The sequence below is a fragment of the Helicoverpa zea genome, chromosome 19 (assembly GCF_022581195.2).
Source record: "Helicoverpa zea isolate HzStark_Cry1AcR chromosome 19, ilHelZeax1.1, whole genome shotgun sequence".
Taxonomy (NCBI): Eukaryota; Metazoa; Arthropoda; class Insecta; order Lepidoptera; family Noctuidae; genus Helicoverpa; species Helicoverpa zea.
In genome coordinates, this window is record NC_061470.1 from 2,914,947 (window position 1) to 2,942,899 (window position 27,953).

The window sequence follows — 27,953 nt, forward strand, 5'->3', positions numbered from 1 at the left end:
TGCTTGAGGTGATCGAAATCTTGTGAATTTTGTGCTTGAGATAGGACTCGTTGACCCGTTTTGTGATAATTAATATTTATCATGTCTAATAGAAAGTGTTGTGTTCCCGGATGTACAAATGGCTTAGGTAAGCATTTATCAACATCCTTAAAACAAATAGTCGTCATTTTGTCACGACTCCACTGAATTCTAACTTGTTACCCTTTTTTTCAGACACTACGGGGTATTTACATAAATTCCCTAATCCAGATAAGGATAGGCAGCTATTTAATACATGGGTCTTTCATATTGGTGGTGACATTTTGCAACTTGAAAATAACCATATTTTCAAATACCGCCGCGTCTGTAATGATCATTTCGAACCAAAATATTGGTGCCGGAATAACCGACTTGCCAAAGGAGCTGTACCTACAAAAAACATGCCAGGTTAGTTTTAGTAAAATACCCAAATTAAGGTACCTGTTTACCTTAAAGAGTACCTAAGTCTCAAATTTCTAGAGTTGATGTTAGAAAGAAATAAACAGTCATGTTATTTGAGTTTAAAGTAAACTTTCCAAATCACAAAATGAAAAGCTGCAGTAAGTCTAAAACATCTGAATAGAGATTTCTTTGGAGCCACAATTTCTGTATGTACGCAGTATGTCATACAAGAGTTTCTATATTACATTTCAAAATTTACTATATTTATAATTCATATTATTTTATCGTTGTTTACAGGATTATCTTGCTCGAAATTCAGCATTGAAAAAAGAGCACTAAGACCTCTTCAGATTTCAGGACCGTCTACATCAAAAGGTATATTTTATCATATACATATAAACAAGCAATTCATTTTTATACATACATACATACATTTACATTACGTATGTACTAGCTTCCACTTGCGGCTTCGTCCGCATGGTGTATTGATAAAAAGTGGCCTATGTCTTAATCCAGGGTATCACCTATCTACATACCAAATTTCAACCAAATCGGTCCAGCCATTTTTGAGTGAAGTTATTTCAAAGATCATTTATTCCTACAAATTAGGCTGAAATTGAGTAACTTGAATGTCACATTTACCAAAAATCCTTTGCTATTTTTAATTTGTTGTAATACTTAAATAGCACTGCATTACACAATTTTGGTACCCTCTTGACTGAATGAATAGGTAATGAATCATAGATCAAATGTTCCAAACATAATATGTGGTATCCATAACGTCTAGTTTTCAAGGTACATGTCAATTATGATTTCTACTACTCTCACTTAGGCATACAAAAAACCATTACCATGTCTGAAATAATTTACTTTTGTATTACTTTGTTTTGTTTAATACTTGTTTCTTTTCAATAATGTCAACATATTTGTGCATAATATGCGGCACCCATGCGGACAGCATATAGTGTAATTGATAGATAGACACTAGCAATAAATGATGTAATAATAACATATACTAATCACTGAATATTATTATTTACAGAACCTGCGCATCTACATATACACTCACAAGGTTCAATTGAAGATGTACAAATGAAAGAGAATCTTGGTGAGTGATCCTACATACAAGCATTTAATCAGCAATTATTTTACACATATTCTGTCCTGGAACTCCTTCATGCGCCCGGATAAAATGTAGCCTCTCTCGATAAATGTGCTAATTTACCTTAAAATCATCTTAAATTGAATTATTTTTGTTGTTCCTGAGTTATAATTTTGCAAACAATTAAAGTAAACTAGCCTCTCTATAAACCTATCCCTTAAGACAAGAGTGATTGATGAAATACAGTTTGTTAAATTACATTTATATGTCATATGCATAAGTCCTAAAATGTTAACATCCTTATCACTACATAGTATAAAACAAAGTCGCTTTTTCTGTCATGTGTCATGTTGTATGTCCCTATGAACGCTCAAATCTTTAAAACTACGCAACGGATTTTGATGCGGTTTTTTGTAATAGGTAGAGTGATTCAAGAGGAAGGTTTTTATGTATAATAACATACATTAAATACTGGGGAAATACTGTTATCCCGTGCGAAGCCGGGGCGGGTCGCTAGTTGATATTATAAACTATATAAAAGAAAAAGTAACTTTGTCTAGTAGTGGGCTGGCTTTAATTAATTCAATATGATTCAAATAATGGTTACTCAATATGAACTGCTACATTCATGATGATGGTAATGATCATCAGCTTAATTGGTTTGTATATAATAGGCACACATTTCTTACCAAATATGTTAATGACCTTTCAGATCCTGTCACTTCAGAATCTCAGTCTGTACACAGTGATAGACAGCCTCATAGTGAAGAAGAAAATGTTGAGGTGGTGAAAGATCTTGGTAAGCAACACAATTGTAATCAAACTTAATAACTTCAAAGCTGAGTTTGCTTGTTACACTCACTATCATGGTTTATTAACTAGGTACTGATTTATAGATTTAATACATATTTCAATCATGGGATACTTTCACACACAACTAGCTTTGATGCTATCTCACTCATATGTACTCTTAAATTCTGCAATTTTTATTCATATGATTCTTATTATTTTTTCAGTGCATCGCAAAGTTAAATGTGTTAGTAAGAAGGCGGTAAAACAGGTTGCTGTTACGAAAACTGAGCGTGCTCTGTATCAGAAAATGCTGCAAGTTGGTGTGAAACTCAGCAAATGCCGTAGCAAGGTTAAAAAGCAGGCAATCAAGATCAAGGCCCTGCAAAATATTACTACAAACCCTCAATTTTTAGAAACTCTAGACAAAATGTCTAGCACATCAAAAATTTTAACTTTGCTGCAGTTCAGGGAGCACAAAAAGGAAAAAAAAGGCCGGCGTTTCACATTAGAGGAAAAAATTGTAGCTTTGACTATCCTCAAGCAAAGCCCAAAAGGATACAGATTCCTGAGGAAAATCTTTATCCTGCCATCACGCCAAATTTTAATAAAATTAATTAATATGGCAGATATAAATGCTGGTATCAATAAAAATTTGATGGCACAAATAAAAAAAGCCACACTTAAAATGAAACCAGAGCACAAATTATGTGTGGTTCTTTTTGACGAAATGTCACTAAAACCGAATGTGGCATACAATGAAAGGAAGGACAGAGTGAGTGGGTTTGTAACCAATGGGCAAGAGACACTGCCTGAGTATGCAGATCATGCGCAGGTATTTATGATAAGAGGACTTATAAAAAATTATAAGCAACCCGTTGCATACACATTTTCTCAGTCTGCCACAAAGGGACCAGAACTGGCAAAACAATTAAAGGCTGTCATCACAGAACTACAAAATGCTGGTCTTAATGTGGTAGCAACAGTGTGCGACCAAGGAACAAATAATGTTAACTGCATTAAATTCTTGTTACAAGAAACAAGAGGTATTCTGTTAAGAAAATCAGAAGAACCTGAGGGAAATATTATTTTAATAAATAAACAGGAAATCATTCCCTTGTATGACCCACCTCACTTAATGAAATGTATAAGAAATAATTTAATAACGAAAAATCTACTATATAAAAAAGACAACAAAATGCTAATGGCAAAGTGGGAACACATAACTGCACTGCACCAAGAAAACCCAGGCTACAAAGGCATAAGACTGGTGCCAAAATTAACAGACTCCCACTGCATTCCCAGTAAAATTCCACGGATGAAAGTTAAATTTGCTACGCAACTATTCAGCCAAACTGTAGCATCAAATATGGGCTACCTAGCAGGTAAATAAACTTTATTACATAATGTTTTCACATTGCATTATTTTATCGATACTTATATATTATAAAGCTGAAGATTTTTTTGTTTGTATGTTTTCTTAACCATGCTAATCTGAAGAACAAGAAAAGTTTTCACAAATTAAAAACTGCTCCCAGTTCAGATTTAATAATAACAAGTTTCTTATTGATGACTAGATGCCATAGTAGCCAGTGTATCTGCCTGCCACAGGAGGTCGCGGGTTCGATTCCCGCATAAGTCAAACATTTATGTGTGTGGGTGTTTCTACATATGTACACTATGTTATGTTATTTATAAAATATTTATATTTATATAAGTTCATTTATTGGTTGTCTGCTGTACCCAAATTACAAGCAAGCAATGCTTTGTTTGGGACTAGATTGCGTTGTAAGAACGTGTGAGGAATATTTATTAATATTTTTTTTCTTATTTTTTTGCAGAAAAAGGAATAATCTCTCAAGATGCGCAAAATACAGCGGACGTCATCTTGTTTTTTGACAAACTTTTTGACTCCATTAACGGAAGCTTCGGGAAAAGGAAGCACAGTAAACCACTGCTGGGACCTGCGACGCCGAACTCAATACATCACAAAACATGGATGGAGGCAAAAATATTTTTAAAAAATATGAAATTTGTGAATGTAAAAACCTCGAATGTGGAGTATGTTCCCACCTTAAGTAACTGGGTATGGACACTAGAAGGAATAGAACTGCTTTTAAAAAAAATTGCTGCGAAGTACGGAGTGACATCGGTTTGGTTGCGGCATCTGAATCAGGATCCAATAGAAAATTTTTTTGGATCGATAAGGAGTCAAGGATGCCGCAACGTAAACCCTACTCCAGATGGATTTGAAGCAGCATTTAGCAGCCTTTTAATAAACAGCCTATCTAGTGTCCATGCCCCAGGGACAAATTGTGAGGCAGATAATTGCCACGCTTTGCATGAAGTTCTCATCACAAGCGGGGCCTGCAAAGAACAAATAAATTGTGAGCTCTCTGAGATTCCGGACATTGAATTTACAGCCCTTGAAGACAAAAGCGACCCCCGTATAATTGGGGGGCTACAATATGTTAGCGGTTATTTTATTAAAACCGCTAAGAAGAAAGTCTTCAAGGGTTGTAGTGAATGTAAAAAAAATTTAATGTCCGATCAGGAACACGATTATTTAAAATATAGAGAGTATGCTAATAAAAAATGGCTTTGCAGTCCCAGCGACTCTCTCTTAAATTGTGTTTCGAATCTGCAGGATATAAATTACACAATAATTAAAAAATGTTTGGAAAAAAAATATTTAAAAGATTTCATCAAAACATTAATATTTATACATTTGAAATTCGATTTCATAAAATGTGAAATTCATAAAGAAAAATTAATAGACTTTTTAATCAATATATCCTGCAGATTCTTTATTTACAATTACTGTAAAGATATTAATAAAATATTAATAAATAGGAGAGAGTGTGATGATGATACGGATTCCTATAAGCTAAAAGCGAAAAAATTATACATGAAATGTTTTAAAAGAAAAAAATAAATTATATTAAAGGTTATCAGTGTTTTATTTATTGAAAAACATCTTATAAATATTAAACAAAAAGAAACAAAAATCTACCTAGACCCAGTAACCACTGCTTTATGTAGCTATATGTATATATATTGACAAATAGTTTCTTAAACCTGCGTTCAGAAGGCGCCACTTGTCTTACTTAGTTTGGTAGTCGAGTTGGACCTCTATTTCATAATATAAAAAGTACTCTGTGCTGACCATAGAGTAGTTTATTATATAGATAGGTACTGACTGACGTTTTGTTAGGAGGGGCGCGCGTAGATATTGATGTAATTTTGTGAATGCGCAAGGAATGACTTGAACAAGTATGAAGTACATTGTACGTACAGTCAGCTTTAAAAGTAGGTTTACATATCGTCGTTTTCCAGTGTGAATAACAACGTAATCTATACTTATATAATACCATTATAAATAAGAATAAGACCAGTCTAACCAAGGGGTATTGGGTTGCCCGGGTAACTGGGTTGAGGAGGTCAGATAGGCAGTCGCTCCTTGTAAAACACTGGTACTCAGCTGCATCCGGTTAGACTGGAAGCCGACCCCAACATTTTTTTTAATTCTTTCACTTTTGGAAAACTACACTCTTCCCGAGTAACATAGGCTCTATTTTATCCCGGTACGGGCAGTAGTTCCCACGGGATGCGGGTGAAAATGCCGGAAATCGGCTAGTGCATTAGAATTTCTTAATAAAATAAACGCTAAAATTTACTTAACATTCTTTTATATAAAGTAGGTGAATATTTTAGTAAGTTATCGACTTTATGGACTTTATGTAAACCAGTTTTCAAAATTCCGATGTTTAGCTACTTTTGAGGCTGACTGTACCTAATAAATGTATATGCAACAGATTTAAGAATTTGCAATCGCAATATCTCCAATTTTTTCGAGTATTTATGCAAAATCAAATAGCAACACAGTCTGTCATAGATAATAAGATCCGAAATTATTTAGGGTGCGTTCATCTAATAAATAAATGAAGTATAACTTCGATTAATTTCTGTACTATATTACAAATTCTTCTTACTGCTGTTTCCAATTTTATTTGAGATTGTGCGAATATGTTTTGTGCACCCATCCCTCTCTGCCACTAAAATTAAAACATCAACATTCTCTCTCATCTTCAACTTTTCTTACTGCAGAATTTTATGTCAAAACGAAACTGGGTTTTTACATTAAAAATGTATGTAGGTATATTGTATAGAGTCTATAGAGATGACTTTTGGTTTGCAAGGGAATTATAAAAAGGCCCTTTTTTACATATTATAAATTAAAAAATAATTGTATAGGCATGTTTTTAGCAATAAATATTACGATAAAAACTATCAATTTCCGGATAGGTACATAAAAAATGGTTTATAGGCAGCGTCCCTATAATTTTCCGAGCCGCCATTAAGTACGCCTCGAAGTACCTAAACATATATTTAATTGAAGGAAATTATTCAATGAAACTCCAACATAAGGTCAATATAACATTTATTTACAATATTTACAAGTACATATTATTATTTCTTGTTTATTTATTTCAATGGCGGCCAATATAAGCTGACTTCATTGTGGGCTGATTCCGGCACCCATTTTAGGTACTCGTCGAGAAGAACTGAAAATGAAAAAAAGTTGTTTTAAAAATACTATAGGATAGGACTAATATAATATTTCTTTTTGTCAAAAGAAGGAAATCGTATGGGACAATGTCACAAAATCGTGTTACATTTTAAGGCGACTTACACTATTTAACTATAGCGATAACCGAACAATTTTCAGTTTTGCCGATTAACGATTTGACAAATAAGGTGACAAGTACATAAACGGCTGGGTACGATTTGTTTATCGTAATAGTCACAACGGTGCAACTCACCCTTAACAGTAAAAATACATTTTAACAACAACTTATGTTATGGCAATTATCAATTCATAATCTTAAATGACTTCGCCTATTTCGTTACTACAAAAAAATATGAAAAGTCCAATCCCAAATCTTTAGTATTATGACAGTCAGACCGACAGGATCAAGACCCCATTTTAACCAACTCAAAAAAGAGGCTCACAACACAACAAATTTTGAAAAACACATCAAAATAAATACTTACAATTACTATGTGTCTCCCAAACTTTTTTCAAAGCATCTTTAGTACCAGCCCTCCTAGATATTAATGCTTTCAGGAACACTTCTGTCCTAGGCTGTAGTTTAGCCCAACTTTTGACCATAGTTGAAGGCGGTGATAGGAGAGAACTCGTGTATTTCTTTAGTTTAGGAAATACTACGCCTTCTAGTATGAAGCGAGCGAACCATCTGTGGAACAAAAACAAAATATAATTAATCAGTTAAAACGCTATATTATATATTACAATGATATTTAAATTCCTATGTATACAACTACATACCTATTCAATATATTACAAATAAAATTAACATATTTACAAAAATAATAAGAAAGAGGAAAAATTAACCAGTTGTTCTTTTATAGCAAGTTGGCTGGTTTTTCGGCGGTTCAACGACCCGGAGGAACTTCTTAACGAACTCAGATACAATATACTTCGCAACAATCAAAGAACTTTTCAAATCGATTTAGCAGTTATACAACAAAAAACACACAAACAAACTGAGGGTACTATTTTCCGCACATGAATACATTGTCTAAGTATTTATTCATAACTTTCTCCAAATTTCATCTCAATTACTTCAGTTTACCTCTGTGCTAGTTAGACCATTTATCAAGGAAAGCTATAGACTACCCAGGTACGTAAATAGCTTCCACGGGACGCGGGTAAAACCGCTAGCTGCAACTAGTTATCAACACACCTGTATCTTTCAGTCTTCTCAGGATAATCGACTTCTGACGTGGGTAGCTCCCAGCCAGCTTTGCCGAAGGTGCCTTTAAAGTGACACTTAACACGGCCTGACTTCTCATCATATCTTGGAGGCGGGTCATCCAGGGGCTCACCTAGGAAATAATTATAATTAATAACTGGCTTTAATGTGGAACTTTATTAATAATGTACCCTGTAGAACAGTTTATTTTAGAAATGTTTTATTTCTAGGGATCTATACCCAAAGGGTAAAGCGACCTTATTATTAACACTTCACTGTATGTTTGTCACCAAACTGTATTTCCAGAACCGTGATAGTTAGACAGCTAACATTTTCACATGTAATGTATTACATTAAAGTGACGTTAAAGCAACAGATACTAAAAATTACAATAAACTAATTATTTTAGACTTTTAGAGGTCTCCCATACAACAAACGTAATATTTTGGTCGTTTTACAGACAGTGGTGAGGAACCAAAGGTACGCAAGTGTGACTCGCTTTAATTTCCCCCATTTCTCAAAACTCCCTTTTAAGATACCCAAAAAAAAAACAGATTTACTTACCCAAATTACACAAATGCGGTACCAACATAGCTAACCACTCCGGTTCTATCGCAGTCACATTCCTCATTACCATCTTCCTCCGATCCTCGCCACCAGTTTCATACAACTCCTGGAAGACCACCCACTCAGGTATGGTCTTCCGGAGTATGGAGTCGGAGTGAAGATGCACTGGTTCTTCTAGCTCGCCGCAGTGGTAAGCGTATTTGAATTTGCGCTTGTCTTCGCCTGGTGGATAAAATTGTAGTTATGTAATGTGAAGGTAAATAACAGCTGCAAGGGTTGATGAATTATAAAGCACAATTTGGTGCAGTCGGTCCTTGGATGGGTAATCATTTTGTCATGTCGGAATGATATAATATGAGGAAGACAGGAATGTATGAGGGGAAAAGGGGCAAGTATTAGACATACAGTTCAAGTTTATATCTTACGAAGAGAATCTATGATTACTGACCTTGATGGCTGTGGTTACTCTATCGACTTATACTGTAACAGTAGAGGGGAGATAGGGAGGGGAAGATATAAAACAGGAAATAGGGAGATATATTGAAAACGAGGGGAGATGGTAGGAGAAAATTGGAAGACAGAAAAGGCGAAAAACGTATAGAGCATGACGGAAGAAGGGGGCAAAAGGGCGGAAAAGAAGGAGTAAGTGAGACAGCGTAAGACAGAGACAGTTTAAGGAAGGGAGAAAGATGACGTGGTCTTTATCCCGGTGATTGAAAAAGAGGAAAATTACCTTGCTTAACCTCATCCAGCGCGATCTTCTTCCCGACCTGGTCTCCTAGGCCGCTGAGCAGCAACTGCCGCAGCAGCCGCGCCTGCGAGTCGTTCGGCGGCTGCATTTGAGGGTCTACCGTCACATCCACCCCCGATACACTCAGGTTTATCTCGGAAGTTAACTGTTTGCGAAGTTTACGGATTTCTTTGATGGCCTGGGCAAGAGATTAGTTGAATTAGGAACTTCAACTTAGGCTTAGAAGTTTTATTTTTTTCACAGGTCCGAATGACAGCAGACCTGAATATTTGATATAATAATTCCAACTTGTTACTCGCGTTTCTGAGTAAAAAGGCCCGTAACAGACACAAATGGACGGACAACAAAGTAATCCTTATAAGGGCTAAATTTTTTTTCTTCATGAGACACGGAATTTTAAAACAAATATTTACTTAGCAATTTATGACGAGACGAATAATTTCGTACTCATTGTTTCGTCAATTATTTTTTATTACTTTGAATAGTAAATGGCAGGGTACAATAAAGATGATTTGATTTGGAATGCGTGGAGAAAAATTTTTGTCTTCAGGGAAATAATTCAATCGCAAAATAAGTATATAAGAACCTCACCTTCTCCCTCAACCCATATTTAGCACAAAACAGTTCTTCCTCCCCCTTAACGAACGCGTACTCAGCAGCGCCGACGGCTCGCAGCATGACGCCCGGGTCGCCTAGCAATAGCACGTTGCCCGTCGCCGGCCAGCTGTCTGATTTGCCTGACATTAGCTGAAAGATAGATTGGGTGGTTAAAAGGAGTCGAATAGAACAATCGAATTGTGATTGTTCTGCCTTTTTGGAAAGTCGGTTGGGAAAAGATTATAGTGAAGAACAAGTATGGTAATCAGTCTTTTTATTTTATTGCTATACATGTACATTACATAGAAAAGTCGTGGTGGCCTAGTGGGCAAAGAACCAACCTCTCGAGTATGGAGGGCGCGGGTTCGATTCCAGGTCAGGCAAGTACCAATGCAACTTTTCTAAGTTTGTATGTACTTTCTAAGTATATCTTAGACACCAATGACTGTGTTTCGGATGGCACGTTAAACTGTAGGTCCCGGCTGTCATTGAACATCCTTGGCAGTCGTTACGGGTAGTCAGAAGCCAGTAAGACTGACACCAGTCTAACCAAGGGGTATCGGGTTGCCCGGGTAACTGGGTTGAGGAGGTCAGATAGGCAGTCGCTTCTTGTAAAGCACTGGTACTCAGCTGAATCCGGTTAGACTGGAAGCCGACCCCAACATAGTTTGGGAAAAGGCTCGGAGGATGATGGATGATACATGTACATTACATACAGCCACACTAGGTTACAAGCCTCTTCTCATACAGATAAGGAATGAGCGTTAATCACCATGTTTGTTCAAGTGATTGGCTATATCAAACTGAATGATCTAGGAAACCAGGCCTATCCCATTATAGTTTCTTAACCATTCGTGACAAAAAAAAAATAGAAAATACATATGACTAATAGAAGTACTATGGTATTTCATAGATTATACCAAGGCCGAAGTTCACTGACAACATAAACGTCGCACACGTCCTATATCAATTTTCAAATAACTGGAATTATTCAAACAGCACAACTAAAGTAGTAGGCGTCACTTCGCCGCACCCGGGGGAAATATAATGGAGTTGATAAACCTCAACGCCAACATCTTGCCGTATCGGGGGAACAGGGGGAACATGGGGGAAGACGGGGGAATAGATAAACCAACTGACCTCAGGCACAGTCAACGCCGACACGAGCGCGATGGTATACGGCAACAAGTCCTGCTGATGACTCAACGCCAACATCTTGCCGTATCGGGGGAGCAGGGGGAATGCCGACACTGCCTTACCTAGGGGAGTCACTTTAACTGCCTGGGGAATAATGGGGGAATAGATAAACCAACTGACCTCAGGCACAGTCAACGCCGAGACGAGCGCGATGGTATACGGCAACAAGTCCTGCTGATGACTCAACGCCAACATCTTGCCGTATCGGGGGAGCAGGGGGAATGCGGACACTGCCTTACCTAGGGGAGTCACTTTAACTGCCTGGGGAATAATGGGGGAATAGATAAACCAACTGACCTCAGGCACAGTCAACGCCGAGACGAGCGCGATGGTATACGGCAACAAGTCCTGCTGATGACTCAACGCCAACATCTTGCCGTATCGGGGGAGCAGGGGGAATGCTGACACTGCCTTGCCTAGGGGAGTCACTTGGTACCCGGGGGAAAGATGGGGGAATTGATAAACCAACTGGCCTCAGGCACAGTCAACGCCGACACGAGCGCGATGGTATACGGCAACAGGTCCTGCTGATGACTCAACGCCAACATCTTGCCGTATCGGGGGAGCAGGGGGAATGCTGACACTGCCTTACCTAGGGGAGTCCCTTTAACTGCCTGGGGAATAATGGGGGAATTGATAAACCAACTGGCCTCAGGCACAGTCAACGCCGACACGAGCGCGATGGTATACGGCAACAAGTCCTGCTGATGACTCAACGCCAACATCTTGCCGTATCGGGGGAGCAGGGGGAACATGGGGGAAGACGGGGGAATAGATAAACCAACTGACCTCAGGCACAGTCAACGCCGAGACGAGCGCGATGGTATACGGCAGCAAGTCCTGCTGATGACTCAACGCCAACATCTTGCCGTATCGGGGGAGCAGGGGGAATGCTGACACTGCCTTGCCTAGGGGAGTCACTTGGTACCCGGGGGAAAGATGGGGGAATTGATAAACCAACTGGCCTCAGGCACAGTCAACGCCGACACGAGCGCGATGGTATACGGCAACAGGTCCTGCTGATGACTCAACGCCAACATCTTGCCGTATCGGGGGAGCAGGGGGAATGCCGACACTGCCTTACCTAGGGGAGTCACTTTAACTGCCTGGGGAATAATGGGGGAATAGATAAACCAACTGACCTCAGGCACAGTCAACGCCGACACGAGCGCGATGGTATACGGCAACAGGTCCTGCTGATGACTCAACGCCAACATCTTGCCGTATCGGGGAAGCAGGGGGAAGCTGGGGGAATAATGGGGAATAGATAAACCAACTAACCTCAGGCACAGTCAATGCTGACACGAGCGCGATGGTATATGGCAACAGGTCCTGCTGATGACTCAACGCCAACATCTTGCCGTATCGGGGGAGCAGGGGGAACATGGGGGAAGACGGGGGAATAGATAAACCAACTGATCTCAGGCACAGTCAACGCCGAGACGAGCGCGATGGTATACGGCAACAAGTCCTGCTGATGACTCAACGCCAACATCTTGCCGTATCGGGGGAGCAGGGGGAATGCTGACACTGCCTTGCATAGGGGAGTCACTTGGTACCCGGGGGAAAGATGGGGGAATAGATAAACCAACTGACCTCAGGCACAGTCAATGCTGACACGAGCGCGATGGTATACGGCAACAGGTCCTGCTGATGACTCAACGCCAACATCTTGCCGTATCGGGGGAGCAGGGGGAATGCTGACACTGCCTTACCTAGGGGAGTCCCTTTAACTGCCTGGGGAATAATGGGGGAATAGATAAACCAACTAACCTCAGGCACAGTCAATGCTGACACGAGCTCGATGGTATACGGCAACAAGTCCTGCTGATGACTCAACGCCAACATCTTGCCGTATCGGGGGAGCAGGGGGAACATGGGTGAAGACGGGGGAATAGATAAACCAACTGACCTCAGGCACAGTCAACGCCGAGACGAGCGCGATGGTATACGGCAACAAGTCCTGCTGATGACTCAACGCCAACATCTTGCCGTATCGGGGGAGCAGGGGGAATGCTGACACTGCCTTGCCTAGGGGAGTCACTTGGTACCCGGGGGAAAGATGGGGGAATAGATAAACCAACTGACCTCAGGCACAGTCAATGCTGACACGAGCGCGATGGTATACGGCAACAGGTCCTGCTGATGACTCAACGCCAACATCTTGCCGTATCGGGGGAGCAGGGGGAATGCTGACACTGCCTTACCTAGGGGAGTCCCTTTAACTGCCTGGGGAATAATGGGGGAATAGATAAACCAACTAACCTCAGGCACAGTCAATGCTGACACGAGCGCGATGGTATACGGCAACAAGTCCTGCTGATGACTCAACGCCAAAATCTTGCCGTATCGGGGGAGCAGGGGGAATGCTGACACTGCCTTGCCTAGGGGAGTCACTTGGTACCCGGGGGAAAGATGGGGGAATTGATAAACCAACTGGCCTCAGGCACAGTCAACGCCGACACGAGCGCGATGGTATACGGCAACAAGTCCTGCTGATGACTCAACGCCAACATCTTGCCGTATCGGGGGAGCAGGGGGAACATGGGGGAATAATGGGGGAATAGATAAACCAACTAACCTCAGGCACAGCCAATGCTGACACGAGCGCGATGGTATACGGCAACAAGTCCTGCTGATGACTCAACGCCAACATCTTGCCGTATCGGGGGAGCAGGGGGAACATGGGGGAAAAATGGGGGAATAGATAAACCAACTAACCTCAGGCACAGTCAATGCTGACACGAGCGCGATGGTATACGGCAACAGGTCCTGCTGATGACTCAACGGCAACATCTTACCGTATCGGGGGAGCAGGGGGAATGCTGACACTGTCTTACCTAGGGGAGTCACTTTTACCTACCTGGGGAATAGTGGGGAACTGATAAACCAACTGACCTCAGGCACAGTCAACGCCGACACGAGCGCGATGGTATACGGCAACAAGTCCTGCTGATGACTCAACGCCAACATCTTGCCGTATCGGGGGAGCAGGGGGAATGCCGACACTGCCTTACCTAGGGGAGTCACTTTCAGTACCTGGGGGAAGATGGGGGAATTAGGTGAAATTCAATAATGTTTGTTTGTCATGCAGGGAGAAACTAGCTCTTATCCATTCACATTTATTAAATTAAGGGCTAAGAGGAAGTACATAAGAGAGTATATAGAGAGAAAACATGAAGTTGTAAAGAAGTATATAGAAGTAATGAGAGCGTAGTACAAAGGCAGATAACATAAATGAATACATAATGCCAGTACATGAGGAATTATATACATTTGTATAGTACATTATTTACCGCCATAAAGGAGTATATAGTACTCAAAGAATATTTAGGGGGGTATATATGGGTATACATAAGAAAGTTCAACTATAACTAAGGAGTTAACACTTTATGTGACTTACTTCTTCCTCATCTTTCTTGATATTCTTCATTGGAGGCTTCTCCAGTATACCGAGGGCTTCAAGTCTTTTCTCGGCTAAACGCAGCTGCATGCGATCGGGAGCAGTCGGGAATGGGAAGTTAACCACCTGTGGACAAGAGAGAAAGAAAGATAAGATTAAATCATCATTATTCCCATCATCATTGATACTGGGAATTTTGTTTATCACCGTTACTTCTTCCCTGCCAAACCAGGAGCGGTAAATGGGGGGGTAATTGGAACCCTAAAATAATGGACACGTATTTTTTCCCTTCTCTCACAAACATATAACAACAAAGATACAACACGACAGAATTTTGTATTACGTCACTTTAAAGTACATATTTTACATAGTTGTGACGTGACAACCCCCACTCCCAACCAGTAATGCCTTATATCTAACGTAAATTTTTAATTTTTAATTAAAATAAATAATACGTGTATAATAATAGAAAAAAAAGACGGCCTTATGAAAATTCCTTTTTTAACCCTGTCATCACGCCTGTAGTCAATTTTCTTGTAACAAAAGTTACCTCATCGATCCCCATACACTTCATGGTCAGCACGAGGTCATCGACGGGTCTCCTGCACAGATCTGGCGGGTGCTGTTCCGGACACTGGTGCTGGAACACGGCGCTGCTGTAGAGGCGGCACGAGTGTCCGGACCTCACTGTACCGCTCTGTACTTACTGAGAGTGTTGCTCAAACTGATACTGCATATGTCAGGATGTTGATGTAAAATGGTTGGAGAGATTCTGATGGAATTTGGTATGGATATAGCCAGAAACTTGAGGAACGATATAGAATACCTTTTACATCCAAATGGAAAAAGTAGCCACCTAAAAACTCCGCTGAAAGACTGATAAAAAATTATGGACCCAGAAAGACACTTGTTTTTACAAAAAATCCTACCTTATCAATCCCCATACACTTCATGGTCAGCACGAGGTCATCGACAGGTCTCGTGCACAGATCTGGCGGGTGCTGTTCCGGACACTGGTGCTGGAACACGGCGCTGCTGTAGAGGCGGCACGAGTGTCCGGACCTCACTGTACCGCTCTGTACTTACTGAGAGTGTTGGTCACACTACTGTGTATGTCAGGATCCTGTGTATGTTAGGATTGCTCTGTAAAGGCTGGACACATCCTGATGAAATTTGGTATGGATATAATTAGAAACTTGAGGACTGATATAGGATACCTTTTACATCCAAATGTAAGATTTAACCACTTAAGGGACCTTTAAAAGGACGTAGCTGAAAACACAGAAAAGAGCATAACATAGTTGTTTTACCTGAATAGAAGAAGTAGCTACCTAGAAACTTCGCTGAAAAACTGACCAAGGATTTCTAAAAGACCACCTCAAGATATTGCTAAAATTGCACAAATAATATTTAAGGCTACCTACCTTATCGATCCCCATACACTTCATAGTAAGCACGAGGTCATCGACGGGTCTCCTGCACAGATCTGGCGGGTGCTGTTCCGGACACTCGTGCTGGAAGACGGCACTGCTGTAGAGGCGGTAGGCGTGTCCGGCGCTGACGCGTCCGGCGCGTCCGGCGCGTTGGGCGGCGCTGGCTTGTGACGTCCATACTACGCGCCATGCGCTAGCGCCGGTTAGGTGGTCGTAGACTCTGGAATTAGTTAAAAGAGGAAATATATCGCATCTTTGTCAAAAAGTGCAAAAATATATTGAAAACTAATGTGATAAAAAAAAATCGAGCTCTGGGTCCCAGAACCATGTATTGTCAGGACCTATTTCATTTGGGACATCCGAAAATTATATTGTACCGATCATTTTATACTAATTTCTTAATTGTTTTATTACATATATTACGTACTGGTCAGTCTTTCAAAATCAATCCAGGTGTTTATGAGACGAAAGATTAACACGGAATAAAGTATCTAAAAAAATAAAATATCCAAAATCAGAAAAATATCACTTCTGTCACAATTGCCGTTATTACAATCTATCTATCAAAGAAAGCTTTTTAGTATCACAATTTATTTTTTTAAATCTGTAAATTTAATAATACTCACCGCATCTTCTTCTTCCCAGTATCAACCACATATCTGACAGCGGGTATCGTAATAGAGGTCTCAGCGACGTCAGTGCTGACGACACACAGCCTGGCCCCAGCCGGGGCCGGCGCGAACACGCGAGCCTGCTTGCCCTGGTTCAGCATTGAGTACAGAGGCAGCACCCACAGCGGCTGACGACAGGCCTTTATTGCGGGGGCTAAGGAATCTTCTTCCGCATCTGAAGATATAGGAATCAATTTTATAGCCCCCCAAAAATATCTACAATCACTTTGTCAGACAAAACTGTTCATAACTTTTAAACCAGTCATCGGATTGTCTTCAATCATACCTATGAATGATCCCTAATAAACTAGCTATCGATTGCAAGAAACTGCATCAAAATTGGCTGAGCCATTTAGGAGCTATCAGCATTTAAAGTCTCGAAACACAGCCTGGCCCCAGCCGGGGCCGGCGCGAACACGCGAGCCTGCTTGCCCTGGTTCAGCATTGAGTACAGAGGCAGCACCCACAGCGGCTGACGACAGGCCTTTATTGCGGGGGCTAGGGAATCTTCTTCCGCATCTAAAGATATAGGAATCAATTTTATATCCCCCAAAAAATTACAAAAATTACCCTTTCGTATAAAATCGGTCATAATTTGTAAACCAGTCAACAGATTTTCTCCAATCATCCCCAAGAATAATCCTTAATAAACTAGCTATCTATTGCAGGAAACTGCATTTAAATAAGCCGAGTCATTTGGCAACTAATCCGACTGGAACAGATTCCATTATAACAAAAAAACCGGCCAAGTGCGAGTCGGACTCGTGCACGAAGGGTTCCGTAAATTACAGTTAAATCAACCTATCTCAAAAACTATAAGAGATACTTTGATCAAACCAAAAATCGTTGAAAGAGTTAATTAGCATGCATCACCTCTATTTTTTTTAGAATTTTATACCCCGTAGTTATAAAAATAGAGGGGGGGGGACATACTTTTTACGACTTTGAGAGCTGATATCTCAAAAACCGTTCACTTTAAGAAAAATGTTTTTTAGAAAACTTTATATCATTTTAAAAGACCTTTCCATTGATACCCCACACGGGTATGTACATCGAAAAAAAAAATTTCATCCCTCAGTTACATGTATGGGGGGCCCCACCCCCAATTCTTTTTTTTACTATTTAGTGTCATATTTTTGTAGCGGTTCATACAACACATATTCCCATCAAATTTCATCACTGTAGTACTTATAGTTTCCGAGTAAATCGGCTGTGACAGACGGACAGACGGACAGACGGACAGACGGACATGACGAAACTATAAGGGTTCCGTTTTTGCCATTTTGGCTACGGAACCCTAAAAATCGTATGAAATTGCAACTATGCATTGCAATTTTTATGCATAGGTATATTTAGAACAGATATTTTATGTTTGTAGCTTAATGTGCATATACTACATACACAAGTGAAAGTAAATGCACATCGTCTTTGTATAACTCGGCGACTCGGCCACTACTACACACCCGAGAATGCGCATACAAATATGTATAATGTGACAATACATTTATTTATGCACTCAATTATGGTTCGCCCACCTTCGAGAAATGAAACATCATACATAGCTGAAAAGTAATAAACGTTTTATCCCAAAACATACAAAAAACAACGTACAATCCTTCTAACAACTATCACCAACCTGAATCACTAAGATGTCCCTCGCTATCCTCTTCATCATCCACCAGGTCAGCCTGGCCATCGTCCTCCGGCATGTCATAGTCATCCAAGTTGATCTTAGGCAAGGCTTTGGACTTCTGTTTAGCTTTCCTACGCGCTTTGCGGGCGCGTTTCATTTCTTTTTCGACCTAATTGGTGAAGAAAAAAATTACAGCCGCACTACAAAAACTTAAACATCTGTTGAACGCTTGTCTAAAAAAAGTGTGGCTTCAAAACGGACTTGTATTTCAAAGTCATAATCTGTCATTTTTATTTAGACAAGTTTTCAACAGACGTTTAAAAGTTTTTGTGGTACGACGGTTAGTTTAAAAAAACACGCTTTTAGCAATTACTAGATTTTTTGGATTGATTGGATTTGTAATGACGTTTCTTAGCTAGTCATGTATTGTCATCAGAATTAAGAGCGTGTGCAAAATTTCATTCTAATCGAAGGCCGGGAAGTGGGTCAAATTGAGATTCCAAGATTTTCTTACATACTTAGTTACAAGTGAAACTAATATAAGCGTTAATAAGGTTGTTTTTAGATAGGGAATTTGATTTTTGATTGGCATTATATTTTCATGGGAATTTTCAATATTCAACTATATTAAGAACGTATTGCATGTTTTGGAACTAGCATGCCATAGTCACCCAGGTTGATCTTAGGCAAGGCTTTGGACTTCTGTTTAGACTTCTTGCGCGCTTTGCGGGCGCGTTTCATTTCTTTTTCGACCTAATTGGTGAAAGAATAAGGTTCAATTTTGGTAGTTCGAGAATTTCAATTGAATCAGTTTTCGTGTTTTAAGAATAAAGTTACCTGATTTTTTATTTTTGTTATGAAACTATGTCACTGTAGAATAAAAATATAACTTTTTGAACATTATTACACTTGCTAACTTTAACTACTTTTGCTATAGTTCGGCCATTCAGAGAATGCGTTCCTGACACGTCGCGATTGAACTGACGACGTAACTTTGCAATGGCGTTGCAGTTACGATAAAAATATTTTTGCTGGTTGTTTACCGTTTTAACAATTGAGGAGCATTAAAACAACATTATTATATCAATAATCAATGAATGTAGTTACGTCGTCAGTTCAATCGCGACGTGTCAGGAACGCATTCTCTGAATGGCCGAACTATAGTTTTAATCATTAAGTTTCAATGAACGTTCTGTTTCCATACCAAAGCCAATGGAGGGAAAACATAACAGATTTTACTCAACCATATACCTATGTTATACACTTTTACAGAAATTGTATATTATGTAGGTAGTTAAAATACATTAAATAACAAAAATCAAGTTTAAGTACATTAAGTAGATTTTTCAGTCGCCAGATAACTTATCTCAAGAATATGTTTTACTTTTTAGCAGCTTTTATACAGAAAATATATCAAACCGCTACATTTACTCCTTAGATATAAATTAACTGAAAAATCGGCCCTAAAACATACCCCATATATAAATTATTATTACCTCATCATCATCAGACTCAATATCCTCAGGTTCCGAGTCCAGGGCTGCATCAGCATCAGACACAGGCTTAGTCTTCGTTATTAACTTGGTATAATCCACGTCTTTGCGGTACGGGAACGCTGCCCTGAGTTTTCTGACTAGATAGTGTACCTTGAATTTTAAAAGGGAACAATTTATTTATATATAATAGACACAAGTTGAGTAAAAAGTTGTGGAAAAGTAGTAGCAGTATATTGAATGATAATAAAAATAATTGATTTTTGGAATGTACAAAATAGTTTCGAGCATAGGTACACACTAGGAGATAAAATGACAAAAAAGGACGAAAAAGGTTTTCATATAATTTTATTTATAACACTGGCCGCTTTTTTATACCTCCCGAGGGAACTACTTCATGTACCCGAATGGGAATTAAAAAGTATCCTGTGTCCGTTTCCCGGTTCTTTGCTACATCCCAATCAGTTTTCATCCAAATAAGTTTAGTCATTCTCGAGTTATAAATAGGTAGCATAACTATTAACTAAAACGACTTTCGTTTACATTGTGCAAGATTACATTCAACGAATTTTTATTCAGAGAGTACTAACTAAGCAAAAACTTTTCATTTTATTTTATGCTTTCTTTTCGTATATTATAAAATCTTACCTCTTGTTGTCCAGTAACAAATATAAGAATTCCTCCTTCCGGCAACCGGGTGTGTATTTTAACTGCTTTCTTATACGCCTCCTTTAGATAATCACTGTTTGTGTTCTTATTGAAATGAGTTGTCACTGGGAACTGTCGCGAGTCAATCTGGGAAGGAAAGAAAGTGATTATAGGAAGGAAAGAAAACTATTTTTTAGGGACAATCCGTCAGTTGCACAAAGCTTCATTAAATCTATTGCTGCCACTTTTTATCTTGTGGACAAAGAAAGAGTCAGCAATAGATTTAAAGAAACATTAACTTTAATGGAGCGTTGTGCAACTGACGGAATTTCTTTTAAATAGTATTTATTTATTTAATTTTAAAGTCTAAATACTTAGACTGTTTATTTATTTGCACACCAATAATAGGTAACAACATAAATTTTTATTCCTGCAGAGGTATCAATCTTCGCGAAACAAAACTTCATCTAAAGTGGTTTAGCCATTTTAAAGTTCATAGTGACAGACAGATAAAGTAACCTTTAATTACATTATTAAGTATTAAAGCTTTTTGTGCACGCTCTCTTTCATCGAGCGCTTAAAAATCTACCCCTAAGATGTCCCACTGACAAAAAAACTCCGTAGCCGTTCCTTACCTTAATCACTGGAGGTGGTTGCTTAAACAGCCTAGTATTTTCCGTGAAATCCTCGACCCTCAAAGTAGCAGACATGATGATCAGCCTCAGAGGCGACCCTCGCTTCCTCCTCAAAGGTATAATCCTGGACAGTAAGCCTAGCAGTATATCCGTGTAGACGCTACGTTCGTGAGCCTCGTCGATGATCACCACGGAGTATTTGCTCAGAAGAAAGTCGGATTGGATCTCTTTGAGAAGTACACCTGGAAGTAATTTTTAGTTTTTGGGTGTATTTGGTAATATACGTATAAAAGAAGGTGATTTAATAAAGGTTCTTATCCTCTTACATTGCAATTATGAAGTTAGCCATTTCACTCTTTGGTTGTCTCATCATCCTCCGAGCCTTTTTCCCAATCATGTTGGGGTCAGCTTCCAGTCTAACCTGATTCAGCTGAGTACGTACCAGTGCTTTACAAGAAGCGACTGCCTATCTGACCTCCTCAACCCAGTTACCCGGGCAACCCGATACCCCTAGGTTAGACTGGTGTCAGACTTACTGGCTTCTGACTAGCCGTAACGACTGCCAAGGATGTTCAATGACAGCCGGGACCTACAGTTTAACGTGCCATCCGCAACACAGCCAATGGTGTCTAAGATATACTTAGAAAGTACATACAAACTTAGAAAAGTTGCATTGGTACTAGCCTGACCTGGGATCGAACCCGCGCCCTCATACTTGAGATACTGGTCCTTTACCCACTAGGCCACCACGACTTTTTTTGACTCTTTGGTTGTCTGATGTTGGTTGGAAAAATGTAAAAAATGCGACGAGAACGGTGCGCGTTTCGTGATGCATTTTAGCAAATCGGGATACATTATAATATAAAAAGTAATTTAACTTTAATGATTCAAGGATACAATTCCCATACTAACCGTCAGTCATAAACTTGATCTTCGTATCCTTAGTGACATTGCCTTCGAACCTCATCAAGTAAGACACCTCTTTGCTACTCAGCCCCAGTTCATACCCCACTCGAGCGGACATGGCTACCGCTGCCACTCTTCTTGGTTCTGTCACGGCTATCATTTTGTGTTCAGCGTAGCCAGCTTCGTAGAGAAATTGGGGTATTTGGGTTGTTTTTCCACTGCCTAGAATTGAAAGAAGTTACTATGTAGTAAATACACACATAGGAAGTGGTGAAGGGCAGGCGTTCTGGGGGCTGTCTTTGGTAATTTTTGATGTTCAAAAAGTATAGTTTTGCAGCCAAGTCTGAATGAATGATATTTGAGTTTGGATTTAAATTAATAATTGCATTGAGACACCTTTTGACACATGGTCAGTTAAGGCCACGTGCTTATGTGATAAAATGGATTAAAATCTTAAAGTAGTAATATATGATGCCTTAGTTAAAAATTACCATAAGAATCTCTTCTTTATTCTCTTCATTATTTACTTTTTTAACGTTAATAATATATCTAAAATTAATACAAATACAAACAAAATTAAGAAAATTGTCACCTTTGATCTAAAAATGCACAAGCATAATTACAATGCATAAAACATGTATTTTTTTATCCATTTTTAAAAGGACTTATATGAATATCTCAATTAATTATCTTACCTGTTTCACCAGCAACAATAAGAAATTCATTCTCGTTGATTAACTCCATAATCCTTTGCTCCTCACCCAGTATTGGTAATTTCAACCTTGCTACCTGTATCTTAGGGTCCCTTTTCACTTCTACATGAACTGTATTATGTTCTAGCAAAGGTTTCTTTTCGATTTTAACTTCCTCAGCTTTCTTCTTATCATTAGCTTTATTTTTATTCTTATTTGCAGTTTCTATTTTTGGATCATCTGATGATTTTACATCACTTTTGGAAATATTTTCTTCAATTATATCAGTATTTTTTGTTTCTGCATCAGGGATTTCAATAACAGCGTCAGAATTTTCATTTTTAGTGCCTTCATCACCTTCTATTAATTCTGGTTTATCATCATCATCATCATCATCATCATCAGATTCTGATGTACTTTCATCAGAGGATTCCTCTAGACCAACAACATTTGGATCATATTTCTTCTTTTTTATTTTCTCAGCATTATCCATCTTTAAAAGGCGGAGACGTTTTTTGGCACCTAGAAATCAATTAATACCAAATTATTACAAAGTTTTTTATTGAATACTTTTTATTTAAAAATTCTCAATTCCTCTACATGCTATGAGAGCAAGTTTTAATAAGAAATGTAAAAATTAATCTATACTAATATAATGTAGGGGAAATTTTTCTGTTTGTCTCTACTGAAGCAATTTGAAAAATTATAATTACACTCCTCTTGGGTAACATAGACTATATTTTAACACAAAGTAGTGGGATGCTGTTGAATAGGCTAGTAATCAATATAAACTCAAATTACTACAAAAAAGCCTAAAACATACCAGCAATACTGCTAAACTTTTTATTCTCATTTTCCTCTGAAACCTCTTGCGTTGTCAATTCCGAGTTCAGTTCATTGAGCTTCCTCAATCCTATCGTCTGTACTGCAGATATGCCTGTTAACTGTTTGACTTCTTCTGCGGTAGCTTGCACTTGTGATAGTGACTCTAGAAGGGACGCTCGCTGGAATATTGAAAAAGTATGTTTAGTAAATGGTGGTAGGCAATTTTGAAATCTTTGTGCATGAGTTAGGGAACTGTTTTTCACTGAATTCTTTGATCTTTGATAAATATTATGAAGAGGGAAACCGGCCTCGGCAAACGTAGTGTAGGACATCCTCAGGCACGGTGGAGTGATGACTTGCGCAAGACAGGCAGACAGACTTGGCAGGAGCTGGATGCGAGAAGCTGAAAATCGATCTCAGTGGCGTGCACTTGGAGAGGCCTATGTCCAGCAGTGGACTGCGATAGGCTGATGATGATGATGATGATGAAGAGGGAACATTTTTTCTCTGTTTTTAGGTACCCTAGAGGCTCAGAAAATACATTTTCTCACTTTTTCCTGTTGAAAAAATGTTCACTATTGGGAAGCTACATTATCAAATCAAATGATACTCAATAGAGCACTCAGGCAATACAAGCTGTGCTTAGTAAGTGGTTTCATGTAACCACAGTGTAAGGTAACTTTTACATACATAATATTAATAAAAATATTTGTACTTACATTTTCCTTCTTCTGTTTCTTCTCGACAATCTTCTCTAGTCGTTTCCTCTGAGCTTTGGAAAGGAATCTGGTCTTCTCTTTCTTTTCTTTGACCACCTTAGTGTCACGTTTCTTCGATGGCAGAGCCAAAAGATTGGTAGCATCACTGGATCCATATTCATTTGTTGCAAACTCCAGTTGTATCTGAAATTACAAATAAACATGTGAGTGGGTAATATATTAGTATATTTTTAGTAGTAACTAACAGCTTCATATGATTCACATTCTCACAGTATGATCCAAAATTTTGAAAATAAGCTTATAATCAAAACAGGTTAATTTTTTCTTATTTAAATAATGTCCTGCTGCTAGATATTATTAAAACACTTGTACGTAATTATATTCCTAGTCAAGACGATTTGAGATCTCGGAGAAGGGCACATTTTCAAGAAAATATTGTTTAATATTTTACCTCATTGGTTTGAGAGTCATCTATGTTCGTCTTCACAACTTGTCGCGCTTTAGCGTTGTAGCGTGATTTACCCATCGTTAAGGACTTAAATTGTAACACTACGAATTAAAGTTTAGCTACGGTTTTTTAACATTTCATTTAAAAAACATAACCATCAGAACCGTGAAATAAAATCCATCAAAATCCAACGTGTTTTTGTTATGACTTTATTTTTTTTAATTCGTCTATCTACTAGAGATTGACCAAAATTAACTTACTAAATGTTTATGATGTCACAGATAAAAATATATGTACGTTGATATTCTAGCAGAACAAACAGAATACTGAAAACAATATTAAGTGTATTCATTTCAATGTTATTATGCTTTAAAACCAACAAGGCAGAAAAAAGCGTAGGTAATTAAATAAAACAAAAAATAATAGTAAAAAGTTGCATATTTCGTGACATTTTTGGAGTCGTTCAGGGTATTTTTTACTAAATAAGCGTATAATAGAATCTCTTAACTTTTGATCATTCGGCTACTGAAAAGAATGCTCCCAACACATCTTTGCAGTGACACTGAACCATCTGTCACTGTCACATTCACGTTTTTACCTAGAAAAAATTTATAAACAATGTGCGAAGTGCGATTTTATTTCTAATTCATTATAATAGTATACGAAAATGGGTCAAGAAACGTATTTCGAACTGACAAAAAGAGCTGTACCTATCATCAAGAACGAAACTTCTCACATAAAATGGCGAAATTCAGTAATTACTGTTGTCACCAACAAACGCATACATTTTCTCGAATATGCTTATAATTTGGAGTGTTTGGAAAGGCATATAGACTTCAATGAATTTTCTATGGCTAGCCCTAAGAACAGTCCGGCGACAGGTGTATGTAAAGCCAAGTTTTTGAAGTCAGAAATGCGGAATTTGGACTACACAGAAATGATAGTCGACTCAGCCTTTTGGCCACATAATCCTGCTTTAGCTCAAGAAATGACCAGTGCGGTGATGTGTAAATGGTCACCACTGAATAAATCAAAAGGTGAATGTGTGTTAGCAGTCCTAAATAACATTGGTGGGGTTGAATTCTTGACGGAACAACAATGTCAGTGGACTAGCATTTTGAATCTATCTCCTTACATGATAAAGGTTTTAGAACATAATAAAGCAGTAAAATCCTTTGAAGAGCTTAAAGAATCTGTGTATATACTTGAAACATCAGCCATATGTTGGGCAAGAGAATTCAATGCAAATAATTCATGCTACTTCGTAACAGCGCAGAAAAGTGGCACAGTTCTATTTTGGCAATTATTTGATAATAAAGATGTAGATTATGTTAAAGTGAAAGGACGCATAGAAACTAATATGAAGGATATAACTGCAATTAAATGGATACCAAAATCAGAAAACACATTTTTTCTAATATGTGCCGACGTGTTGGGGCAAATCTACGCTTTTGATATGCAAATAGAAAATGAGACTTTAAGTCTTATAGATGGTGTCCCGCTTTGGCCCCACAAAGATAGGATGATTGCCATCAGTTTAAAATACACCATCATTAACAATCATATTGTTTTCATATGCGGTAAACATAGGCACTTACTTGTCCAAGTCATTGACGATAAAGGAAAGAAAATATCAGAATACATAAATAATATTAATGACCACCGAATAACAGACATCTGCTACACAGAAGAAGGAATTTATTTATCAACAGTGAACGTCAAAATATACAAAATTAATGTAACACTGGATGACAGTAATTTGAACGTGGGTTTAACACAATTACACCTCAAAGATCCGTATTCAACATACGAATTGTATAGTATGCAATTCTCAAGGAACAATGTTGTGTGTGCATTAGCAATGAATGACCGAAAAGTTCTAAGCAGAAAAGAAGCCTACCGATTAGAAGTTATTTTCATCAGTACAGAATCAAAACTTGAATCAATGCTACCAACACTCTTAAACAATCCGACAGAGAAATTAACATACTACTGGGATTGCATTGAAGTTCTACGATTTCAGATCAATAAGTTCAGAATAATTCCTAAGTTAGACTATACTAAACTGTACGAAGAAGCCAAACAAAATCTTTATAAGCTAAAAGTATATTATATACTCATGATTTATATTACAAACCTGAGAAAGGTTTTAAGAATACATTCAGAATTAATTTTACCAGAAACGTCTCGGGATACCATAAAAGAAAGAATGCTATATTTACATGCAAACATATTGCTTAGTAAGTTATGTAAGAAATTCAAAACTGAGGGAAACCGCAATAATTTGGATATGGAAACTTTACAAGGTAGTAAAAAATATTTAGAGTTTTATGAGAAAAAATATAAAATCGAGATCGGATGTGACAATAATGTACGTGAATGTGAAAATTTGTTCACGGAGAACAAATGTGAGTATATTTGTCAATGTTGTGATGAAAAACTTGAAGGATTGACATGTAAAGATGGACATTTAAACATGTTGTGTATGATCACTTTTACTCCGATAACGGGCGATGATTATTTGTACTGCCGGAGCTGTGGGTCTACCGCTCGATCTGATTTAAACAGTGAAAATGTGTTATGTACTTTCTGTGATCTACACTTAGTTAAAACTGATTGAATTCCTTTGTTTGTGGAATTAAAATTGAGTTGTTTCTAATATTTGTTTTATTGGATGTCCAACTCTCGAATCGACTAACTATCGACGATGACCGCCTTGGTGCAATGGTCATAATGCCGAACTGCCGAACTGATTCTCCCGGTTTCGATTCCCGGTACGGTCAACATTTTTGTGATGACCAAGCATGCGTGGTGGCTGTAGTTTGGGTGTTATAATATGATATGTATTTATAAGTATATATAGTTTATCAGTTGTGTTAGCACCCATAACACAAGCTAACAAATAGCTTACCAACTGTGTGTCGCGATATAAACAAAACTCAAATATCCTAAAAAAATGCAGAAGCTATAAAATAATTAATAAAAATTAAATTCAATGGAAAATTATAGAAAATATACCAATAATGTCAGCAATCATTATTGGTATATTTTCTATAATTTTACAGCATATAGCATACAGCAACTATCTACTGATACCAAAAGTGGCGTGTTATTACAAGTAAAGATTAGTACTTAATAAAACTAAATCTTATCATCATAGAATTAAAAGAAATTGTTTAGTTTGTCTTCGATACGATATCAAAGAAATTCTTGAAACTCATGCTGATTTTCCGTATTTCGCCTGAAA

General features: G+C 38.3%; 2 protein-coding genes across 3 annotated transcripts; one reads left to right on the forward strand and one right to left on the reverse strand.

Moving 5' to 3' along the window:
* Positions 1 to 6,735: 6,735 nt before the first annotated feature.
* LOC124639592 (probable ATP-dependent RNA helicase kurz) lies at positions 6,736 to 24,926 on the reverse strand. Of its 2 annotated transcripts, XM_047177032.1 has the most exons (20): positions 24,710 to 24,926; positions 24,259 to 24,441; positions 23,538 to 23,718; positions 22,718 to 23,236; positions 22,029 to 22,244; positions 21,117 to 21,358; positions 20,482 to 20,628; positions 19,837 to 19,986; positions 18,344 to 18,509; positions 17,097 to 17,226; positions 16,663 to 16,752; positions 16,028 to 16,256; positions 14,604 to 14,729; positions 14,099 to 14,239; positions 9,998 to 10,153; positions 9,389 to 9,584; positions 8,653 to 8,877; positions 8,080 to 8,221; positions 7,367 to 7,569; positions 6,736 to 6,876 (listed from the first exon to the last, which is right to left on the reverse strand). In XM_047177032.1, the coding sequence occupies exons 1-20, from the start codon at positions 24,782 to 24,784 to the stop codon at positions 6,797 to 6,799; spliced, it is 3,597 nt and encodes a 1,198-aa protein (XP_047032988.1). In that variant the 5' UTR covers positions 24,785 to 24,926; the 3' UTR covers positions 6,736 to 6,796. The 2 variants fall into 2 exon arrangements, with proteins under 2 accessions (XP_047032988.1, XP_047032987.1); XM_047177031.1 differs by lacking the exon at positions 17,097 to 17,226 and having other exon boundaries at positions 16,663 to 16,882.
* Positions 24,927 to 25,273: 347 nt separating this feature from the next.
* Positions 25,274 to 27,365, forward strand: LOC124639787. The gene has a single exon (XM_047177255.1). It carries the CDS (start codon positions 25,374 to 25,376, stop codon positions 27,324 to 27,326), a length of 1,953 nt encoding a protein of 650 aa, XP_047033211.1. The 5' UTR covers positions 25,274 to 25,373; the 3' UTR covers positions 27,327 to 27,365.
* Positions 27,366 to 27,953: the final 588 nt, after the last annotated feature.

Bases quoted from the DNA above. Each gene is read 5' to 3' on its own strand.
- LOC124639592 (XM_047177031.1), bottom strand. From the start codon at position 24,784: ATGGGTAAATCACGCTACAACGCTAAAGCGCGACAAGTTGTGAAGACG. The intron at 16,883-18,343 runs GTTGGTGATAGT...CTATATCTTCAG, and splicing joins GGGACATCTTAGTGATTCAG to ATGCGGAAGAAGATTCCTTA. The intron at 9,585-9,997 runs GTGAGGTTCTTA...TCTCTTGCCCAG, and splicing joins AATATGGGTTGAGGGAGAAG to GCCATCAAAGAAATCCGTAA.
- LOC124639787 (XM_047177255.1), top strand. From the start codon at position 25,374: ATGGGTCAAGAAACGTATTTCGAACTGACAAAAAGAGCTGTACCTATC.